We start from the raw sequence: 22410 nt of genomic DNA, 5'->3' as shown, positions 1-22410 counted from the left end.
CTCTGTACAGTAGGTGTTGTTTTATCTATACTTAAGTTAAAATATTTGTTTTATTTTATTTCATAGACATCACTTGAATAATTAAAAGCACCAAACACTTACTTACAAACACTTTACTTGAAAGTGTTTACTTGAATGTGTGTTTAAGAAAGCTGAATCTGTATTCAGTGTTTATATTTCAATCAATGTTTGTTTACACTTGAGACCTGTAATATTTGTTATCGTTGTCATTTTTTTCATGTAATTCGAGGTAGCAAAAAGCAGTATCGGCGACAAATATTGGCCCAAGTAAAATCGGCAGTCCATAATGGGCCATTGGCAAAGGGTGACGGGAAAAAAACGGTATCGGCATCGGCCCGAAGAAAATCAGTCTATCCTAAAACCAAACAGGAACTTGTATCATCACTTCTGTAATTAAACAACAGTTACGGCTGTTAGGTGGCACTTATGCACGTGAGAAGCAAACAATTAAGTAAGACAACAATGCAAGAGGTAAAAAGGACTCTATAAAATGCTGTACTTTACAGTGTCCACAGTCCTTTTATAAAGTCAAAACTCTGTCATTGATTGAGAAACAGGCTAAAGGGGTGAGTGCTATTTATATTCAGTATTAGCTTTGATGCTACAGTGCTGCTGATGTCTAACTGCTGTATAATTTGTCATATTTATTTTTTAAATGTACCTTAGTTCTACGATGTTCCATGATGGAAAATAAACATTTGTAAAAGGAACTGGAGTCTACCGATCAACAGGCAGCACAGTACTCCTTCCCTTTCTGAACCCACTTTGATACGGTTGATATGGGTGGCTGTGGCTCAGGCAGTAGAACAGGTCGTCCAGAAACCGAAAGACTGATGATTCAATCCTCGCTCCCTCCACCCAGTCACTATCTACTCCTGCAGCCAAAACCAGCTCGAAAATGTGACACTCAGCTTGGACCAAGTTGGCAAGGCCGTGAGGGGGGCCATGTTGAATGGGCAGCACATGGTTCCGGGGTGTAGGATCTTTGTCGAATATGACGTGATTGTTGATTCCTTCCAAACTGTTGGCATTCCTCCTACCTATACATGATTGAACCACTTCAGTGATACATATTTTCCTTTGGTACTCAAGTTCCCAGTTCTCAGAGACAAAACTCCCTCTGATTCCCCACACATTTTTTCCAAATACTATGTCATTCATGCATTCATTTTCTACCACTTTTTCCTCACTAGGGGAAGACTATCTCAATCTTTTTTAATTATTCTTGCCCACCAGTTTGATGATGTAGCCCTTTATTCTTCACTATATAGTATATATATATATATATATATATATATATATATATATATATATATATATATATATATATATATAGTCACTTATACAGAAGTACAAGCGATCATGTGCAAACATCCGTCCATACATATACATCATACTGTGCAGTGAGACAAGGGGTGACAGGACGGAATGATTGGGCGATAGCGGCGAAGGCGTTGGATGAGGAGGGGGGGTTAGTGCAATGCGTATGTGTGTCTTTGGATGCATGAGTGCATGGTCTGCGACACTTCCCCTGTCAGGTGCCAAACCTGGAGCTCAGTTCGCAGGGTGTTCAGGGCTCTACATTAAAAACCAAAATGACTTGCCCATAGGGAATCCTTAAGGTGAGAACTACTTGCCCGAACTTGCCCCATGTAAAATGAAAAGACTGCCATAATGATATCATGTAATTTTTTGGGGCATCACATGAGAATCTCAAATAAATAAAATAATATAATAAATAATACCTTACACATCGTAGTCGTAGTAAGCAGTGATATTTTTAAGTTGTGCACCACAATGAAACATTATTGAATAGACACATTTGTGTACTAGTAAAGTGTTTTTAATCCAGAAAAAAAGCTCAATGGTCAAACAATAATTTGTGAAGCAAAGGTGAGAAAAATCCACAGAGAAATGGAAGCGCTAGATTTTGTCACTTGTGCAAAATCAGCACTTGGTATTGGATCTAATGGGTGGTGTTTCATTGTGACCACTTCAAATTGTCACAGCAATGTGATTCACTCACCTGTGCCATCATTTGATTTGCTGCAGCTAATAAAATACTTGTTTAGGAGGCACTGGTTCATCACTTTTTGCTGTTTCCTTCAGAATTAGACGATGTTGGCAGCGACGCCATGATGGATGTTTTCATAGTCAAACGATCGCTGATTGGTTGATCGCGAACAACGGGTGTGGGTAAAACACGGACTGTGGATTACGGACCGCGGTCTAAATAAACGATTCTGATTGGTCCATTGCAAGGATTGCTTTGCAAATTACCACCGGAATTACGCAGTCCGTGTTTTACCAACACCCAACAAGAACCGCTTTAAAAAAACCTCTTGGCAGTATGGCATGCTAAAGTGCACTTGCCCGACGGGAATATCACTGATTAGATTTACTTGCCCGAATTTTGTTTTAACTTGCCCCGGGCCATCGGTACATCGTTATTGTCGAGCCCTGGTGTTATTGCGATACACAGCAGTTGCCATGGAGAAGTTTGTGGTGGGCCCAGAGAAGAGAAACAACATGTGTCTGTGAAGAAATAATGGAGGATCAGAGCGTCCTGCTGCAGCAATCTATTGGGAGAAGTTGTTTTCACAACACGCCCTTGGTTAGCCGTGGTGGGGAAGCCGAAGTCCAGATTAAGAATTTCGTTTGGGTTAGTTCGGGCAACCACATTGCAATAGACCGGACCACCCTATTGTCCATTCTGGTCTCCCAATTGATCCAACTGCTTTTGCACAGCCGAAATCTTCATCAAGATGGCATCCTTGTTGTGATTGGAAGAGTCACAGTCAGAGTGTGAACGGCTCTGCCCACCAAATCATTCACGATGGGCAGCTGTGGGCCAACTTGATCCGCTGACTTCATCATACGAATTCTGCGACACACCAGGAAAGTGTTCAATCCGATCAGCAACAGACCTGTTATCATGGTTCCGAAAAGGTATCGCCAGGAATCGCCAGGCACATGACCTCAACTTTCCCCAACTGTCCATCACGTACCCGCGGTGTACGTTCCGTCAGGGCAGGCAGGTTCCCCCGAACCTGAGCTTCTCGTCGAGCAGATCGTGTCAATTTCCTGGAGAGACCAGTTGATCAATTCCATGATTTAGGTTTTTGGAGAATAGTGCAGAGAGAGGCTCTTGAGAAAGTATAAGACAAGACTAGACAAGACATAGGAAGCAACCAAAGCAGGGAAGATAAGGGATAAGGAGGAGAGGGGAAAGATGCGACCGCCTTCGTTGAGAGCCAAGAGACTCTTCCAAAGTATACGCACCCTGGCAAATGATTTGCAAATAGTCAGTCAATCTGTAAACCTTAAACCTTTTCATGGTTTAAGTAGCTTTTGCGAGGAACACATTAAAACAAAGGAATCACAGCTGCAAAGAGGAATTACTCAGTGAAACTTTAAAACACTCTTAGAAAATGACACAGCAACTGTGTGGTAAGGCTTAAAGTATCACGATCTGACCGTGTGGCAGAGAGGGTGGATCCCAAGATGCAGGACACAGCAAGCTCAGGTAAGGTTAAGCTGCTTTAATTGTTCAGGTGAGCGAGTAAACGAAAGGCGATGAAGCATAAAAGAGGGGGCTCCGTGGAAGGGTGCACGCAGGCACAACACAAAATACAAGGAAGAACAGAGAGCAGTCTTAGAGGCCAGCGGGCTACCGGATGGGTAGGAGGGTGCGTGGCCGAGGTGTGAGTAACGCTGGAGGGGCACAGGAGCAGGGCCGCAGCTAGGAGCTAGTCTGTCACGTCCACAAAGGAATAATCCAGCATCCTCCTGCCGCAGAAGGGAACCGGAAATGAGGTTGATTGGCAGCAGCTGCGCCCATCAGGTAGCTCCGCCCAACTCAAAGGAGGTCCACATCTGCAGATGCACACAGAGAGCAGTAAGAGTCCAAATAACAACATGAACCGGGCATACCCCCAAACCGACACACAAGGTAACAACACATGTCACTGCGCAGCGTGACATAAAGACCATCATTGATTACAGGAGGCAGCCCACCCACCCAGTGGAGAACAAAATGCTGGTTGAAGACAAGATAAATCAGTTCTACTGCATGTTTTCACACACAACCCCCACCTCACTCACTTGCAGCTCCAACCTCTAACGATACCGATCCGGTGCATATCTGTACCCCCAACCCCAGCAGCAACACTCAATCTGCCCTAAAGATCAGTGAAAAGGACATTTGAATGGAAGGATGAATACCAGTTTCCAGAATACCGTTTCGCCAGTCTTTCCAATTACACAATAAACTGGTCAAAATCTACATTACTCCTACTAACCCAAGACTCATGAGACCCCACAGCCCAACAATCCTTCCCTCTTCTGCAAATAGGTAGTATAAAATACTTGGGTATTAGTATTTCCTCCAGGCTGTCGGAGCTCTTTCGTTTGAATAAGACCCCATTACTTAAGAAAACAGAAGACACTCTTAGAGGCTGGAAAAATCTCCCACTACAACTAACTGGAAGAATTGCCGCAGTAAAAATTAAAATCTTACCTCAAATTACTTACTTGTTTATTATGATACCCATCACTCCCACTGATAACTGGTTCAAACAACTCAATACCTTAACCACTCAGTTTTACTGGAAAAACAAAAAAACCTTGCATTGCTCTCTCAACTTTACAAAAAAGCAAACAACATGGAGGCTTAGAAGCACCAAATTTTAACCACTATTTCTTGGCAACCCAACTACAATACCTGTTTTTTTGGATTAACAAACAATACCACAACAAAGCATGGATACAATTAGAACAGGGTCAATGTCGTAACACACCCATTGCAGAACTCCCCTTTTTACCCCAGTCAATCAAAAAGTTACATATCTTCAAACCTATCACCATATCCACGACTCTGACAGCCTGGTGGAAAACTGTAAAAGTAACTGACTCCTCAATAACACCATGTAAACACAATTTTGCATAATCCTGATTGTAAACTATACAACTCCCCTATTTATTTTCCACATTGGCACCTAAAGGGAATCACTCACCTTCACCACTTGTATGAAAATAACACATTCATATCATTCCATGCACTAATCCAGAAGTATGGGGTGGGGAGAGAAGAATTTCTCCATTACCAACAAATCAAACATAGTATTCAATTAAAATTATATATTTACACTACAACCCTCTTCATGAATAGACAGCATACTGAAAATCAAGAGCAATAGAAAAGTAACATCCAAACTTCAGAAAATAATAACAACTTCAAAAAATCAGATAACACTGCTATCTACCAAATGGGAAAAGGATTTAGATATATCTCCCCACCTCGACACATGCAAAAATATCTACTCCATGTCAACTAGTCCAAACCTGCAACTCATACAATATAAAACTCAAAGATATCACAATGCACTTAGGGTTGCACAGATAATTATTTACATGCCACTTGGATCTGCACATCCATACATTCCATCTGGTCATCAGTAATTGATAAGCTTTCAACTATTTTGGGCTGTGGGATCCCATTAAATCAATCACTGTGTCTTTTAGGAGATATCACACAAATACGTAGATATTCCTAATAAATATCAAAACTCCCTTCTCATTTTTCTAACTATCACCAAGAAAGTCATTTTTCAAAACTGGAAAAACAAAAAAGCATGCAATATCACCCACTGGATCAATCTAATAACAAATCATATATCAATGGAAAAAAAATAGCTCACAAACAGAAGCATATGTCAGCCTTCATTGAAATATGGACCCCGTTCATTGATTATTTACACTTATCAGTAATTCAATAACTCACCAAACCATCTACACAACAAAAGAAAGAGAGAATTATTATTATTATTATTATATATGTATATTTGTGGTTATTTGTTTAATTTTGGAAGTATTTTTATTTTTTCTCCCCCCAGTTTTCATGTGGTGTATCCGGGCCTGCTTTGGCTCGGGTATCCCTTCGGCATTCCCCCTTTACGCTGAGCTGACCAAAGGTGGCCCTGTCTGCCGCCCAGCCATTCTTTTTAATGCACTACACATGCACAGGCATACAAACGGGAGAAAAAGGAAAAAATATATATAAATAAATAATAAATAAAATAAATAAATAAAACACACATGAAAGCATAGACAAATGCAGGAAGAAACAAGGGGAAAGGGGACAAAATGAGAATTAGGATTGGGGTTGGATGGGCGGTGCACGGTGCCTTGCCTGGGTTTTGGCTGTGGGGCGAAGGAGTGTGTGCCGGGGGTGCTCGGGCTCTGCAGGAGCTGAATAGCAGACAATATTTGCCTTTCAGTCAACTGATCAGCAGACACAATTTTTGTATTCATTTTATTATCAATTCGTGAATTAGCATTCTTTATTTAATATTTTTTGTTTAGCTTAACGCAACGAAATTTACCCTTTCTTATTATGTCTATACATGTTTTTATTCTCTCTCTCCCACCAATATCGCACAATTATGTGACTCTGTACTATTATCGTTTTACCACTTTTCCTCTCTTTTTTTTTCACACATTCGACCTGTCTCCTGTTGGTATACCTTCCACCTCTCTAGCGACAAATCTGTGACAAATCTTGTGATACTCCTCAACCCTCCGTTCCTCCTGTTCATCTATATGTTTGTAAATATCCACCTTATATGATTAACACAGTGGCAAATACACACTTAATGTTTGTAATTAAAAAAAAACAAAACTAGGGATTTGACCTTCTTGCTTGAAAGTCTGCGCGCAACAGCTGACACCCACCTTCAGTCAGATATTCAAGTCGCTGGAGCAGTGTGAAGACCCACCTGCCTGAAACTGTCCACCAATGTCCTGCTTCCCCAAAAAACCTTCCATCACAGGATTGAATGACTATAGACCAGTGGCCTCATCAATGACAGTGATGAATCTGCTTGTAGATGTGAGGTGGATCAGCTGGTTTCTTGGAGCACCTTTTTTTCTTTTTTGGTCTTTCCCCCTTTTTGGAATAACCAATTATAGCTCTAAGAAGACTGTGCCATCCAATCCATTCATTCATTCATTCATTTTCTACCGTTTATCCTCACGAGGGTTGCGGGGGGTGCTGGAGCCTAACCCAGCTGTCTTCGGGCGAGAGGCGATGGCCAGCCAATCACAGGGCACATATAGACAAACAACCATTCACACTCACATTCATACCTATGGACAATTTGGAGTCGCCAATTAACCGAGCATGTTTTTGGAATGTGGGAGGAAACCGGAGTACCCGGAGAAAACCCACGCATGCACAGGGAGAACATGCAAACTCCACACAGAGATGGCCGAGGGTGGCAACCACTAGACCGCCGTGCAGCCCCCATCCAATCCAACCCACTTTATTTATAGAGCACATTTGATGAACACTGTTTTCAAAGTGCTGGACAGACTAGAAAAACTGAAAATCATAAAAAACAATTAAAAGTAAAAGAAAAGACTAGAAGACACAGAGGACCACACAATCATGCCAAGTTAAAAGCCAAAGAATGAAAGTGGGTTTTAAGACAAGACTTAAAGTTTTTTTGCATGAGGGGGGAAAGAGTTCCATAGCTTGGGGCTACAGAAAAATCCTGGTCTCCCCTTGTCTAAGTCTAGTCTTGGGTACCACTAGTTGGAACCCACCTTTGGACCTCAATGGCCGCAGGAAGACGAGAATTGGGTTGATGTTATCCCTCTTTTTTGTTTCTGTTAAAAGCCAGTACTGGACTAACTGGAAGCGGGACAGAGATTTGTAGCTTCATCCAGAATGAAAGATCATAAAACGGGATTTTACAATGGCGTTGATTTTGTTTTATTAAGTTTAAAGTCACTGTCTGTTATGACACCAAGGCTGGTGGCTGTGGGAAGTTTTTGTCCTCTCCTTGGTCAGAGTTGCTCTCAGAAATCACTCTCCTTCATCATTGTTAGAAGAGTCTTCCTTTGCAGCGTTTACTGTGACCTAACACAGCACTTGTTTTACTCTTTCTTTGTGAACCACGCAGACTCACGGGCTCGCCTCATGTATTAACACTCGTGCATGACATACACTGATTGCATGTCACATGGTTGGTGCAGTCACAGTGGTTGCCATTGACATCGTTAAACACAAATATTTCTGGGGCATAGTAATTATAAACGTAACAACAAAATGAGAGCACATTTCTCAACAATCACGCTTGAGTTAAGATTCATTTTCTACCCTCCCCAGAGGAACTGTAGCGGTCCAGAGGCAACCTCTCTGCGGACTGTTCACACTAAGAATCGACCGATACATCGGCCGGCCAATATATCGGTCGATATTTGTGTTCTTTACTTGAATCGGTATCGGCCAATACGCGCGTGGTTTCACCGATGTATTTTTCCGCCGCATGATTTACAGACAGGCATCCGCCGGGCAGCTTTGTGTTGCCGGAAGACCCTGCAGTCACGCAGTCGCGGTACCCTTCCCACACCGCAACAGTGGTGAATCACAACAAGGGTACGTGTTCAACTTTGAATTAGCCTCTAACAGTTAAACTTAGTTTAAATATTGCCACCTGTTTTGAAATAGGAAACATGAACGCCAAGTGCATGCAATATACGTGCTTGAAAATATAGTTGAGTTTGTGGGTCTGAAATCCAGGAATGCTGCTGAATGCTTCATCTTTAAAAGTGCCTACCGTTGGAATTAGGAGCTGTTGATGTAGTTGGAGGCTAATATGTACAGCTGTTACCAACACCGTTGTCAATTCAGTCCCATGGTGTTTGTAGGAGTTTCATTCAGCAAACGCCGAGCTGAGGTGAAATGCGTGTTGCTTTATGTGTGTGCGCTCTCTCCGAGCATGCACGCACACACACAGAGCGGATAGGAGCAGCCATGTCTGCTTATGAGAGGTCTTTAGCGTGCACAACATGAACTTGAACACAACATGAATGATGAGAGAAATGTTTTATATATCGTACTAAATTGTGTCAGTGTGATGTGTTTGTGTGTGTGGAGGCGGGGGGGTGCGCCTCACTGCGGAGGAGCAGTCATCGATCATTGATGCTAGATAAAACTTAAACTATGAAAGAAATGTTGCACATGGTTGAATCTTGATTCCTTTTACAGTTGATAATGCCCTTTAAATGTGTGTTTAAGAAAGCTGAATCCTAGTGTGTTCAGTGTTTACATTTCAATAAATATTTGTTTAAACTTGAGACCTGTAATATTTGTTATCATTGTTATCATTTTGTTATCATTTTTTCATGTAAATTGAGGCAGCAAAAGCTGTATAAGCCACAAATATCGGCCCAAGCAAAATCGGCCATCGGCTAAGGGTGATGGAAAAAAATCGGTATCGGCATCGGCCCGAAAAAAAAACAGTCGATCCCTAGTTCACAGCCCGGCCACAAACTGTTCCAATTACTCCCCTTTGATACAGATACAGCGCACTGTTGACCAAAACAACTAGAAAAGTAAACAGTGTTTTCCACTCAGGCTGTCAAACTGTTGAATACCTAACACTTTGACTGCCAGCCATTTTCAGATCAGAGTTTTGAGGCATTTTCGCTGATCTTTCAATTTAGAACACATACGTATGTATGTCAAAGTCAAGGTCCGCGGGCCAGATGCTGCCTGCGAATTAATTATCTATGACCTTTGGATGATATTTAATTACCATCACCAACACTACATCCCCCACAATCAAGAAAAAATTCTTGATCGCAGGTCTTCAGACAGCTCTTTTGAGCGAACCATGGTGCACATCAGACAATGTTTCTCATCAAGACAATTCTTACCAGGTGTGTGTTTTATATTGGGCAGGACAGCTTTAAGCCACTCATCAGTGATTGGGCACACACCTGACTTAAATTGTTTGGTAAAAATTGGTTTCAATTGCTCTCCTTAGGCAGAGGGTTCAGTTATTTACCCCCCCCCCCACCCCCTTCTGTCATTGTTTGCATGCCATCCTCATAAAAATATGAAGATTTATACATTTTTGGGTGGTTTTAGTTAAAGCAGACACTTATTTCATCTGTGTGATTTTGACAAAGATCAGTTCACATTTGATGGTGATTTTATGCAGAAATATGAGAAATTCCAAAAGGTTCAGATACTTTTTCATACCACTGTATCCTCATTGGCACCCCACACCAGACCCGGTCATCTACTATCACCACCATCATCTTCTCCGGCCAGGACATCCATCTCTCATCTGCAGTTGCCAACCTCAGAGTCACAATGGACCCCCACCTAACATTTGAAGGCCACATCAAACATCTGTGCAAAACCTCCTTTTTCCATCTCAGGAATATTGCAAAACTCCGCCCCACACTTACCCTCAATGATGCCGAAAAACTTACCTTTGTCTCCTCCAGGCTGGACTACTGAAACACAATCCTCATCAGGCTTCCCAGCACAAACATCCAGAACTGTGCTGCCAGAATCCTGATGAGGGTGCGAAAGTTTGACCACATCACCCCCGCCCTCAAATCCCTCCACTGGCTCCCTGTTAAATACCGGATTGAATTTAAGGTCTCCCTCCTGACCTACAAGTGCCTCTATGGCACTGCCCCCCCACCCCCAAAGAACTCCTCACCCCACAATTCTCCGCTCAGGGCAGGCTCCAAACTATGGTCGATCGTGCCTTTTGCGCAGCTGGCCCCAGTCTGTTGTGTTAGTTTGGTTTTAGTTATTTATTTTGGTTGTTCTTATTGTGTTATTGTGACATTTGCTTTACCTTTTATTCTTCTACTGTAGCTATTGCACTTTGAGATCATTTATTTGATGTAAAGTGTGTTATAAATTCAATATATTATTATTATTATTATTATTATTATTATTATTATTATTATTATTATTATTATTATTATTATTATTATTATTATTATTATTATTATTATTATTATCATTAGTAGTAGTAGTAGTAATAGTACAATAACTTATTTTGTTGAATAATGTTAACTAGGGCTGCAACTATAAATTTTTTTAGTAATCGATTATTCTACCCGGCTGCAAGGCGACCGAGTGGTTAGCCCGCAGGCCACACAGCTAGGAGACCGGAGTTCAATTTCACCCTCGGCCATCTCTGTGTGGAGTTTGCATGTTCTCCTCGTGCATGCGTGGGTTTTCTCCGGGTACTCTGGTTTCCTCCCCTATTCCAAAAACATGTTAGCTTCATTGGAATGGTTGTTTGTCTATATGTGCCCTGTGATTGGCTGGCCACCAGTCCAGCTGGGATACGCTCCAGCAGTCATTGGAAAAATGAAGATGAAACAAAATAATACTCGCTTTGGGTACAAAACCAAGCTGTGAAATAAAGATCCTTAAAGGCCAGAAAACATGCATCAATATTTAATATTGTCAAAAAGTGTAAGGGTAAACATGTTTTGAATAACTCAGCTGAATATGGCAATAAAGATCATTCTAGGATTCATTAATATTTCTGTTAATTGATTCAATAGTATTTCAGATGACGATGACGTAGCATGCATTATGCACAGTAGATGTTATAGCATTAAAGATACTGTTCAATAAAAAGAGACACTTATTAAAAAACAAATAACAACCAACATCAAAGTACCACAATGCAAACTTTAGCCAATGGCATCACTTGTCATTTAGTTAATAAAGAAACAAAGAAGTCAATGAAAAAAAGACATTTCCACAATGGAATTCATGGCACAATCGGCGCAAAGTAAAAAAAAAAGTAACTTTTCAAGGTGAATGGCGTTGCAGCTTACCACATTGCTGTTTTATCCATCAGCCACACTGGCAACTGCTGAGATTTCAATGTTGGCACAATCAGGAAAGGACTGCTATTGTGGTATGTTAGTGGCACGTTCCAGCGAATACACGTCACGGTTTTAAGCCACATTTTCCGTCTGTTTTTTTTTTTTTTTACTTTTTGTTTTCCTTCTCTCTATTTTGCCTTGCGTCTTCAATCTATCAATAGTCGATTAATCTATCAATAGTTTTTGTAATCGAATTATACTAATAATTATTGTAGCCCTAATGTTAACATATTATAATTTTGCCTGCCTGTATGTGCTTTCTGCAATCAAAATGACATGCTGTATATGACATTTGTGGTCATGTTTTCTCCTTAGAGATGGACTCGGTGCGCATTCTGCTCTACACACTCATCTTCCTCATCAGTGTGTTTGGCAACCTCCTTATCATCACTGTCCTGATTCTCAACAAGCGCATGAGAACAGTCACCAACTCGTTCCTGCTGTCGCTTGCGCTCAGTGACCTGATGATGGCTATCTTCTGTATGCCCTTCACGCTTATCCCCAATATACTTGAGGATTTCATCTTTGGGGCCGCCATGTGCAAGACAGTCACCTACTTTATGGGTAAGAACACTTTTTAAAAACTTGGCTTCAACTCCACTTGGCTTCAGCTGCAGTCTTTTTCACTCATTTTTCACAACAGCTGTTTTACAAAGACAGTCTGTTTCAACAAGGAATGGGCACACCAATCAAATATTTAAACTAATAATTCATTAAGAATTCTGACAATTGTGTGGAACTGAATGATGATGAATTATATATTTTTTAAGTCGATTGGTGGGCTGCTGTTGATTCAGCCTCAACTGCAACAGTTTCTGGAGAGCCCAATGCCTCCATGTGTGTTCTGATTATTGTGTCGTGTAATCACTGCAACACAATCTAATATTTTTTTTGTCTTAATTACTAAATTAATTGTCAAACTCCTTTGGAGTTTTTTTTTTTCTAATGTCTATACAGGTTACTAATTAAGAGGATAAGAACATGTATACTTGCACCCTATCATTCCTCCTGGAAAAACTCAGATACGTTGTTGTAACCCTTGTGAGGATAAGCAGTATGGAAAATGGATGGATGGATATCAGCAAAAATAATAACGTGTAGTGGTAGGTTACCGGGATAGGGGAGGGGTTGCCACCCGGAGGGGTGGGTGCAAGGGACGGGTTTTTTTCCGCTTCCTGTCGTGGTTGAGAGACGGGGCTTTCATGTCTCACATAGCAAAGAGTGTAAGTTTATAATGCAAGAAAAATAAAGTTTTCTCCCAAATTCGACACTCCGCCTCAGACTCCAGTTCTTCGGCGCTTCACTGGTGACCCCGACAGTAGTCTTGAAGTGTTCGGAGCTACAGCGAACATGGCTACAAACGCCACCCTAAAATTGCCGGATTTCTGGGAATCAGCAGCGGCAGCGTGGTTCGCACAGGCGGAGGCACAGTTCGCCGTCCGCGGCGTGGATGACGACGACTCTCGCTACTACCATGTTGTTGCGGCGTTGAGCAGCTCGACGGCCGCTAAAGCGGTAAACTTCATCACCTCCCCACCGGCCCAGCAGAAGGTCTCAAGTCATTGCTGAAGACTTTCGAGCTCTCCCGGCAAGAGCGTGCACGCCGGCTCCTGGACATTTCCGGGTTGGGAGACCATAAGCCGTCAGAGCACATGGAGATGATGCTGAACCTGGCACGGATTGGGCACGGAGGAGCCTAATTTCCTCTTCATGGAGCTTTTCCTACGGCACATGCCCCCGCAGGTGCAAACCGCCCTCGCCAATACTGCAGCCTCCGACCCGAGGACCCTGGCGGCCGTGGCGGACCTCTTCTTCTTGGCCGCCCAGCGCTCTACGCCCGGCCATCACCGGTGCAAGCCCGCGCACCCCTGCGAACAACGCCGCCGGCCAGGGGAAGTCTCCAGATGCCCTCCGAGCGTGAGGATGGATGGTGTTTCTTCCATGCCAGGTTTGGTGCGAAGGTGAGGAGATGCCGCCCACCGTGCACCTATAAAGTTAAGGGAAACGGGGAGGCCTGCGCTCAGTAGCGGCCCTGGGCATAGGCACGGCGAACTGGCTGTTGTTCATCAAAGGAAGGAAGGAAGGAAGTTCCTCGGCGACACCGGCGCTCAGAGAAGCGTAGTTCCCGCGACGGCCAAAGACATCGCGGGGGGCGGGCATCGACCGGCTCTGGCCTCCATCCGGACCTATGGAACCCGTGCAACTACAGTTTGATGGACAGTTCTTTGGCTCTTTGCCACGGCCGCCGGGACTTTGTTACGCCGGACATCGCTTTTCCCCTACCTATTGGTGGACGCTAAGAATGGCCGGTTGGTGGATGCTTTAACGTTTTCGTCCCTCGCCTGTGTCCGGGACGGAGGGCGGTACGAGGGCCTGTGCTGCTCACAATCGGAGGGCGACGACTTCCAGCGCCTCCTCAAGGAGTTCCCCAGCCTCACCAGCCCCACCTTTTCTGCCCTCTCTGCCAAGCATGGTGAGGAACACCACATTGACACCACTGGCCCACCGTCCACACTCGAGCCCACCGCCTCGACCCCGCGAAGTTGGCAGTCACCAAGTCAGAGTTCACCAATATGGAGCGCTTGGGCATTGTCCGCCGTTCTGACAGCCCTTGGGCCTCCATATTGTGCCCAAGGCTGACGGCGGGTTCCGTCCATGTGGGGATTACCGCCGCCTCAATGATGCTACCACGCCTGACCGCTACCCTGTTCCCCATGTCCAAGACTTTTCGGCGCACCTTGCGGGCTGCAACATCTTTTCGAAGGTTGATTTGGTGCGGGGCTACCCGTACACCCCGCCGACATCCCAAAGATGGCCGTCATTACACCTTTTGGACTGTTCGAATTTCTCCGGATGCTGTTTGGACTCAAGAACACCTCAAGGCCCAGTCCTTCCAGTGCCTCATGGACTCTGTGCTCAGAGACATGCCGTCCGTTTTTGTTTATTTGGACGATGTCCTGGTGGCTAGTCGGTCTAAACAAGAGCACCTGCGTCACCTCCGAGAGCTGTTCTCAAGACTCGACAAGAATGGACTGATCATTAATCCAGCAAAGTGCGTCTTCGGTGTCCCCTCGGTCAAATTCTTGGGGCACCTCGTCAGCACGGACGGTTTTACGCCACTGCCGTCGAAAGTGGAGGCGATCACCGCCTTTCCCCACCCACACACAGCCCGTGGCCTCGGAGAGTTTTTGGGCATGGTAGCTTATTACCACCGCTTCGTCCGCCATGCAACGCACGTCATGCGGCCGCTATATGAGGCGCTACATAATCTGTCGCCCAACCAAGCTATTGTGTGGACAGAGGAGAGGAAGGATGCCTTCGAAGCCACCAAGTCCGCCCTAAGCCAAGCTGCCTTGTTAGCACACCCATGCCCCACAGCCCCGATGGCCCTCACCACGGACGCTTCGGACTACGCGGTGGGTGTGGTTTACGAACAGTGGGTGGATGACGCCTGGCAGCCGCTCGCCTTCTTCAGCCGCAAGCTGGTCCCACAGGAACAGAAGTACAGCGCCTTCGACCGGGAGCTCCTTGCGCTGTGGCTGGCGATTCAACACTTCCGTTTCCTGCTCAAAGGTCGCAAGTTCTACAAGTTAGTTGTTCTACAAGATGGCGCCGCGGACGGCTGCCTCGGTGTGTTGGTGCGCATTGTTTTGCTTTGTTTTATGTTATAAAACTGTTTTTTGCGCCGGTACCGGGAGCTCTTTCACCAGGGAAGAGCTCATGAACATCAGGGGAGCAACACCAGAGGATTTATTTCCTAAATTTCTGCTTCCAACAGCGGAAATTTTGGATATATTGGTCAAAGGTGCGCTCACCCTTGCACACGCAGCGAAACGCCGGAGGAGAGGAAAACGGGCCGGCGTGCTCGTGCGCCTTCGTCAGCGGGGATTACGCACGTCGCTACCCGGGATATTTCTCTCTAACGTGCATTCACTTCCCAACAAACTAGATGAACTACAACTGCTGTTGGGAAAAAACAGGGACTTCTCTTCATCTGCGGTTTTGTGCTTTATTGAGACGTGGCTCTGTGGATTAATACCGGACTCTGCGCTGCAGCTGGCTGGCTTCCAACTCCATCGCGCGGACAGAGACATGGAACTTTCCGGCAAAACCAAAGGTGGAGGAATCTGTTTCTATATCAACAGTGGTTGGTGCAACGATGTGACAGTGATCCAGCAGCACTGTTCTCCTGACCTGGAATCTTTCACCATTAACTGCAAGCCTTTTTATTCACCCCGTGAGTTCGCTTCATTCATTCTGGTTGGTGTCTACATCCCGCCGCAGGCCAACGTGCAGGACGCACAGCGCATGCTCGCCGACCAGATACTGTGTGTGGAGGGGACCTACCCGGACTCCTTAGTTATTGTCCTTGGTGACTTTAACAAAGGCAACCTCACCCACGAACTCCCTAAATACAAACAGTTTATCAAATGCCCGACCAGAGAGGAGAATATTCTGGATCATTGTTACACTACAGTCAGGGATGCTTATCACGCCGTCCCCCGTGCTGCTCTGGGACTCTCTGACCACATCATGGTCCACCTGATTCCTGCGTACAGGCAGAAACTAAAGCTCTGCAAACCTGTAGTGAGGACATCAAGGAAGTGGACCAGTGAGGCTGTGGAGGATCTCCAGGCGTGTTTGGACTCCACTGACTGGGATGTGTTCAGGACTGCTACCAACAGTCTGGATGAGTACACAGAGGCTGTGACGTCCTACATCAGCTTCTGTGAGGACTGCTGCGTTCCATCACGCACCAGGGTGAGTTACAACAACGACAAACCCTGGTTCACAGCCAAACTCAGACATCTAAGGTTGGCGAAGGAGGAGGCCTTCAGGAGTGGGGACATAAACAAATACAAAGAGTCGAAGTACAAGTTTAGCAAGGCGGTGAAAGAGGCTAAACGACTGTACTCTGAGAAGCTCCAACACCAATTCTCAGCTAACGACTCTGCGTCTGTCTGGAAAGGGCTCAGGCAGATCACCAACTACAAGCCTAAAGCCCCCCACTCCATCAACGACCGACGCCTAGCCAACGACCTGAACGAGTTCTACTGCCGCTTTGAAAGACAAAAGGACAGTCCAGCAACCATCCCCCTCGACACGTTCCAACAGCTCCAGCTCCAGCCATCTCCACCAAGACCTGCCTTAATGGCCCTCCCTTCCCCCTCCTCACCCACCTCAGTGACGACTCTTTCCATCCACGAGAGAGACGTAAACAAACTCTTCAGGAGACAGAACCCCCGGAAAGCAGCTGGACCGGACTCTGTGTCTCCGTCCGCCTTGAAGCACTGCGCTGACCAGCTGTCTCCAGTGTTCACAGAGATTTTCAACACCTCACTGGAGACATGCCACGTGCCTGCCTGCTTCAAGACCGCAACCATCATCCCTGTTCCCAAAAAGCCAAGGACCACAGGACTTAATGACTTCAGACCCGTCGCCCTGACCTCCGTGGTCATGAAGTCCTTTGAGCGCCTTGTGCTCTCTCACCTCAAAGTCATCACCGACCCTCTCCTAGACCCCCTGCAGTTTGCCTACAGAGCCAACAGGTCTGTAGACGATGCAGTCAACTTGGCCCTCCACTACATCCTCCAGCACCTGGACTCCGCAGGAACCTACGCTAGGATCCTGTTCGTGGACTTCAGCTCTGCATTCAACACCATCCTCCCATCTCTGCTCCAGGAGAAGCTCTCCCAGCTGAGCGTGCCTGATTCCACCTGCAGGTGGATTAATGACTTCCTGTCTGACAGGAAACAGTGTGTGAAGCTGGGGAAACACTTCTCCGATACAAGAACCATCAGCACCGGATCCCCCCAGGGCTGCGTTCTTTCTCCTCTGCTCTTCTCCCTGTACACGAACAGTTGTACCTCCAGTCACCAGTCTGTCAAGCTCCTGAAGTTTGCGGATGACACCACCCTCATCGGACTCATCTCTGACGGTGACGAGTCCGCCTACAGGTGGGAGGTTGACCATCTGGCGACTTGGTGCAACCTGAACAACCTGGAGCTCAACGCCCTAAAAACAGTGGAGATGGTTGTGGACAACAGAAAGAAATCAGCCTCTCCTGTCCCCATCACCCTCTGTGACTCCACAATTGACATTGTGGAGTCCTCCCGCTTCCTGGGTACCATCATCTCCCAGGACCTCAAGTGGGAGCCGAACATCAGCTCCCTCATCAAGAAGGCTCAGCAGAGGATGTACTTCCTACGGCAGCTGAAGAAATTCAGCCTGCCAAAGACAATGATGGTGCACTTCTACACCTCCATCATTGAGTCCATCCTCACCTCCTCCATCACCATCTGGTACGCTGCTGCCACTGCTAAGGACAAAGGCAGGCTGCAGCGTGTCATTCGGTCTGCAGAGAAGGTGATTGGCTGCAATCTCCCGTCCCTCCAGGATCTGTACGCTTCCAGGACCCTGAGGCGTGCAGAAAGGATTGTGGCCGATCCCTCTCACCCCGGACATAGACTCTTCGAGACGCTCCCCTCTGGCAGGAGGCTGCGGTCCATCAGGACCAAAACCTCACGCCACAAGAACAGTTTCTTCCCGTCTGCTGTCAGCCTCATCAACAAGGCCCGGAACCCCACATGACACTCTTCACACCCCACCTCTGCCTCATCCTGCCACTTTGACACTTTGACACTGTATACGTATACGTTACATTAACGCTCAGTTTGGACTCTTAGGAAAACAATCAGACTGCACTTCCGGAATAACAAACAAAAACAGACTGTGTACATATATTTATACTGTTATTCTGTATATTTTGTATTTTCATATGTTGTATTTCATATTTTGTATTCTCATTCTTTTTTAATAGATGTGTATGCACCTACTACACCAAAACAAATTCCTAGTATGTGTTTGATCATACATGGCAATAAACCTTTTCTGATTCTGATTCTGATTCTGATTCTGATTCTGATTCTGATTCTGAGTTCACGGCCTATGCCGACCACAAACCACTCGTCTTTGCCATGTCAAAAGTGGCTGAGCCGTGGTCCGTGAGACAGCAGAGACAACTGTCCTTCATCGCCGAGTATACCACGGACATACACCACGTTTCAGTCCCAGTTCCCACTGCCCTGGGCACGGCACGTTTGGTGTTTGTCCGCCACAACGCGCACCGTGGGCCTTCACGCCCACCCTATGACGGACCTTACAGGGTCCTGGAGCACGGCGACAAGTATTTTGTTTTGGACATGGGCGGCCAACGGGAGACTTTCTCGGTGGACCGGTTGAAGGTTGCGCTGGTGGACGACACCCAACCCCTGACACTGGCGGAGCACCCTCGCCAGGGTAGGCCCCCGCTCCCCGGCAAGGCGCCCCCTGCCGGGCCAGGCATGCCGACCCCCGCGTGGACAATCTCGTCCCTTTCACCACACCCTTCTTCACTGACGCAAGCAGTGCGCACACGGCGGGGCCGTGCGGTCGTCCCCAGACGATTTTGGCTATGGGTGAATGCCACCCGGGGTGGGCGCAAGGGACGGGGTTTTTTCCGCTTCCTGTTGCGGTTGAGAGACGGGGCTTTCATGTCTCACGTAGCAAAGAGTGCAAGTTAATGTTTGCAAGAAAAATAAATTTTTCTCCCAAATTCGACACTCCGCCTCAGACTCCAGTTCTTCGGCGCTTCAAACGTCACATTTATATTAAAGGGGACCTATGATGATTTTTCCACCTTTCTGACTGATGCATGTAGTTGGAATGTTGTATTCTGGTGTTAAACCATGCCAAAGTTTCACATAATGAGGTTTGGGGATTTGGAAGTGAACCTTGAAAGACGTTTGGGATCAAAAAGCTGGGTGTGAAAAGGCGTGGTAAAACTGTTTCTTTGTGTTGTCACAGAGGGGTGGATTTCCATATATATAAACTCGCTGCCCTCCCCCAAGCTCTGCTTCTCTGTTTATTTGCTAGCAATGCCTCGAAAGGGAAAGCCACACTTGTTTCCAATTCCTAAAGACGCCACCATCATCAAGTGGTTGGAGTTCCTGATTCCCTACCAGCAAAAGAAATCTATTTTCATCTGTCAAGGCCATTTCACACTGGACTGTTTAGTGAACATGGGCCACTATGGAGCTGGACTAGCACAGAAACTTGCTGAAGCCCTAGGCCTTTCCAACATTACTAGATGGTGTGGAAGAGTCAGAAGGGCAAGCAGTAAGTAACAGTTTATCAGGGTGCTAAGTGTTTATTTTGGGTAAGTCATGGAGCAAAATCTTGTCAAAAGCTTGTCTGTGTAGCATTATACCATAGGGAAAAAATTTTAGACGCACTGGCATAGAGGAAGCAGGGTTGCTAATACCCAAGCTTTTTACGCACTGGTAGTCACGCAAAACACATTCCACAAAGTTAAAGCTAAAATGCTAAAGCTACGTCTAAGAGATGTCTTGAAGTAACTTCTTGAGAAACTTCGGACTGTACAGTCTCCACTTCCACTTCGGGATCCAACACACGGATGTTAAAAACAGACATTTCAAAAAGGTAAATCGCTGTTTATGAACTCCTATAAAGTTTGCGGCACAAACGTGAAGTCTTTATATGCACTCGGCAGTGGGCAAAGTCGCTGTTTATCAAGTCCTGAACAGTTAGCGGCACAAACCGGAAGTGTTTCTATGCGCTCGTCAGTGTGACCAACTACAGCAGAGTGAAATACATTAAAACAGACAACTTTCACAGGAACAACAAAATACTAGAAATACAGCTGAATAGGTGCAGATTCTGGAAGAACTAAACACTTTCTGTGCTGCTCAGCGTGGGTAGCTCCTCAACGCAATTCAAAGGCCACAAAAATGAGCATATAATTGGTCCCCTTTAAATACATTACACAGGCTGTAGAACGTCATAGTGTACAATAAATGTTTCTGCAACGTTATATTATTGACGGCTTGGCAGCAAACAGAAACTGGAAGGCACCATCATCCAACTCAAGAAGTGATGCTTTGGCAGTGTGCGGCAGTCTCATCTTAAGGTTTCTGCCCTGTATTTGATCAGAAAATGGTTATGGTTGTGGTTTAATAGTCACGTACCCCTTCAGACATTTTACCTGAAGCCATGGACCCCCTACTACTGCACACTTAAAACATAAACCCTATTATTTTAATTAACTTAAAATATTGAACATGATTCAATGCCTCATTCATTTAGTGTGATTTTAGGTAAAAATGTGTATTTAATGTTCATGTGTAAAATGTGACGCTAGAATAAAGTTTGACATGAGCGCTGATAAACAGATAAATTATTATCCTATATAGGGGCTGCACGGCTTGTTCGGTAAAGTGTGTAAACATATTGTCTTTGTACAGGTCCCTAATGTATAGCAAACCTTTCTCTCTCCAATTGATAAATGTGGCGTCCAGTTGAGATAGGAGAACAAGTTATTTTTGGCTATTGGAGTAAGAGTACATCACTATATGTATTTGTATCTGTTCACCCTCCTAAATGATCTGTTTCTGTAATTGTACTTGGAGAAGGTGGGGCCGGAAGTGGGTGTGGTTTACCCGGAAATGAGCAGAACTTAAAGCTGGGCTTAATTGGCTCATCCCTACTTTAAACCATAGTTCTTATGGAATTGTAGCCGAAATCTGAACTCAACAACGGGGAAAGGTTGTGGATCGTCAGGGGCAGTTTTGCAGTCATAAGGGACTTGAAGGGATACTTTGAGGATCACTGTTGTATTTGAGCCAAGGATGGGCCTGCAGCAGTTCCTCGGTCGACCCAGTGAATCAAAGCTTAGCAATGTTCCATGCACAGTAATATTGAAAAAGCCTGCACTGGTCTTTCGAGAGTTGCAGCACGGCCTTCCGAATATTAGGAGGTCTATTTAGCCACATAAAGGAAGATTGTAACTTATCCAAGTCTCCACAAAAAGTAAATAAATAGTAAAATAAATGTAAATAAAATACTAAACAGTGCATTCGGAAAGTATTCACAGAGCTTAATTTTTTTCCACATTTGTTTATGTCACAGCCATATTCCAAAATGGATTAAATTCATATTTTTCTCCAAAATTATACACACAACACCCCATAGTGACAATGTGAAGAAAGGTTTTTTAAATTGTTGCAAATGTATTCCAAATAAAAAAAATGAATAATCACATTTAATAAATAAGTATATATAGTAAGTATTCACAGCTTAGCTGTGAAGCTCAAAATTGAGCTCAAGAGCATTCCGTTTCCACTGATCATCCTTGAGATGTTTCAGTAGCTTCATTGGTAGCTTCTCGTTTGGCTTTTCCCTTCAGGGGTCTCACACAGCAAATCAATCTCCAACTACCAACTACCCTCACGTCCTCCTTCACTACATCCATAAACCTCCTCTTTGGTCTTCCTCTACGCCTCCCACCTGGCAGCATCTTTCTACCAATATATTCACTATCTCTCCTCTGGACACGTCCCAACCATCTCAGTCTAAGGCCTCTAACATGTTCCTCTGATGTACTCCTTCCTGATCCTATCCATCCTGGTCACTCCCAATGAGCATCTTCATCTCTGCTACCTCCAGTTTTTCCAGGCTGGCCTCACCACAGTTTTGTATACCTTTCCTTTCATTTTAGCTAAAACTTCTATCACACATCACACCTCCACCTGTTCCATCCTGCTTGCACACCCTTCTTCACCTCCTTTTCACAATCTTTATTGTTCTGGACTGTTGACACCAAGTGCCTAAAAT

General features: G+C 45.1%; 1 protein-coding gene across 6 annotated transcripts in view; it reads left to right on the top strand.

Moving 5' to 3' along the window:
* Window positions 1-22410, top strand: part of LOC131137546 (cholecystokinin receptor-like) — an 80022-nt gene that overhangs the window by 28058 nt on the left and 29554 nt on the right. For 5 of the 6 annotated variants that reach the window (XR_009131932.1, XR_009131933.1, XM_058085645.1 and 2 more), the window contains exon 2: window positions 12055-12303. The exons of the other annotated variant lie outside the window; for it this stretch is intronic. Coding sequence is in view for 3 of the 5 variants with exons in the window: in XM_058085645.1 (XP_057941628.1) it covers window positions 12055-12303 (249 nt within the window). In the remaining 2 variants the exon portion in view is untranslated. The remainder of the gene's footprint in view (window positions 1-12054; window positions 12304-22410) is intronic. 6 annotated transcript variants of the gene reach the window in all.

This window comes from Doryrhamphus excisus, chromosome 10, assembly GCF_030265055.1.
Source record: "Doryrhamphus excisus isolate RoL2022-K1 chromosome 10, RoL_Dexc_1.0, whole genome shotgun sequence".
NCBI classification, from domain to species: domain Eukaryota; kingdom Metazoa; phylum Chordata; class Actinopteri; order Syngnathiformes; family Syngnathidae; genus Doryrhamphus; species Doryrhamphus excisus.
Note: the sequence above shows the minus strand (reverse complement) of the source record. Positions and strands in the feature narration are given on the sequence as shown.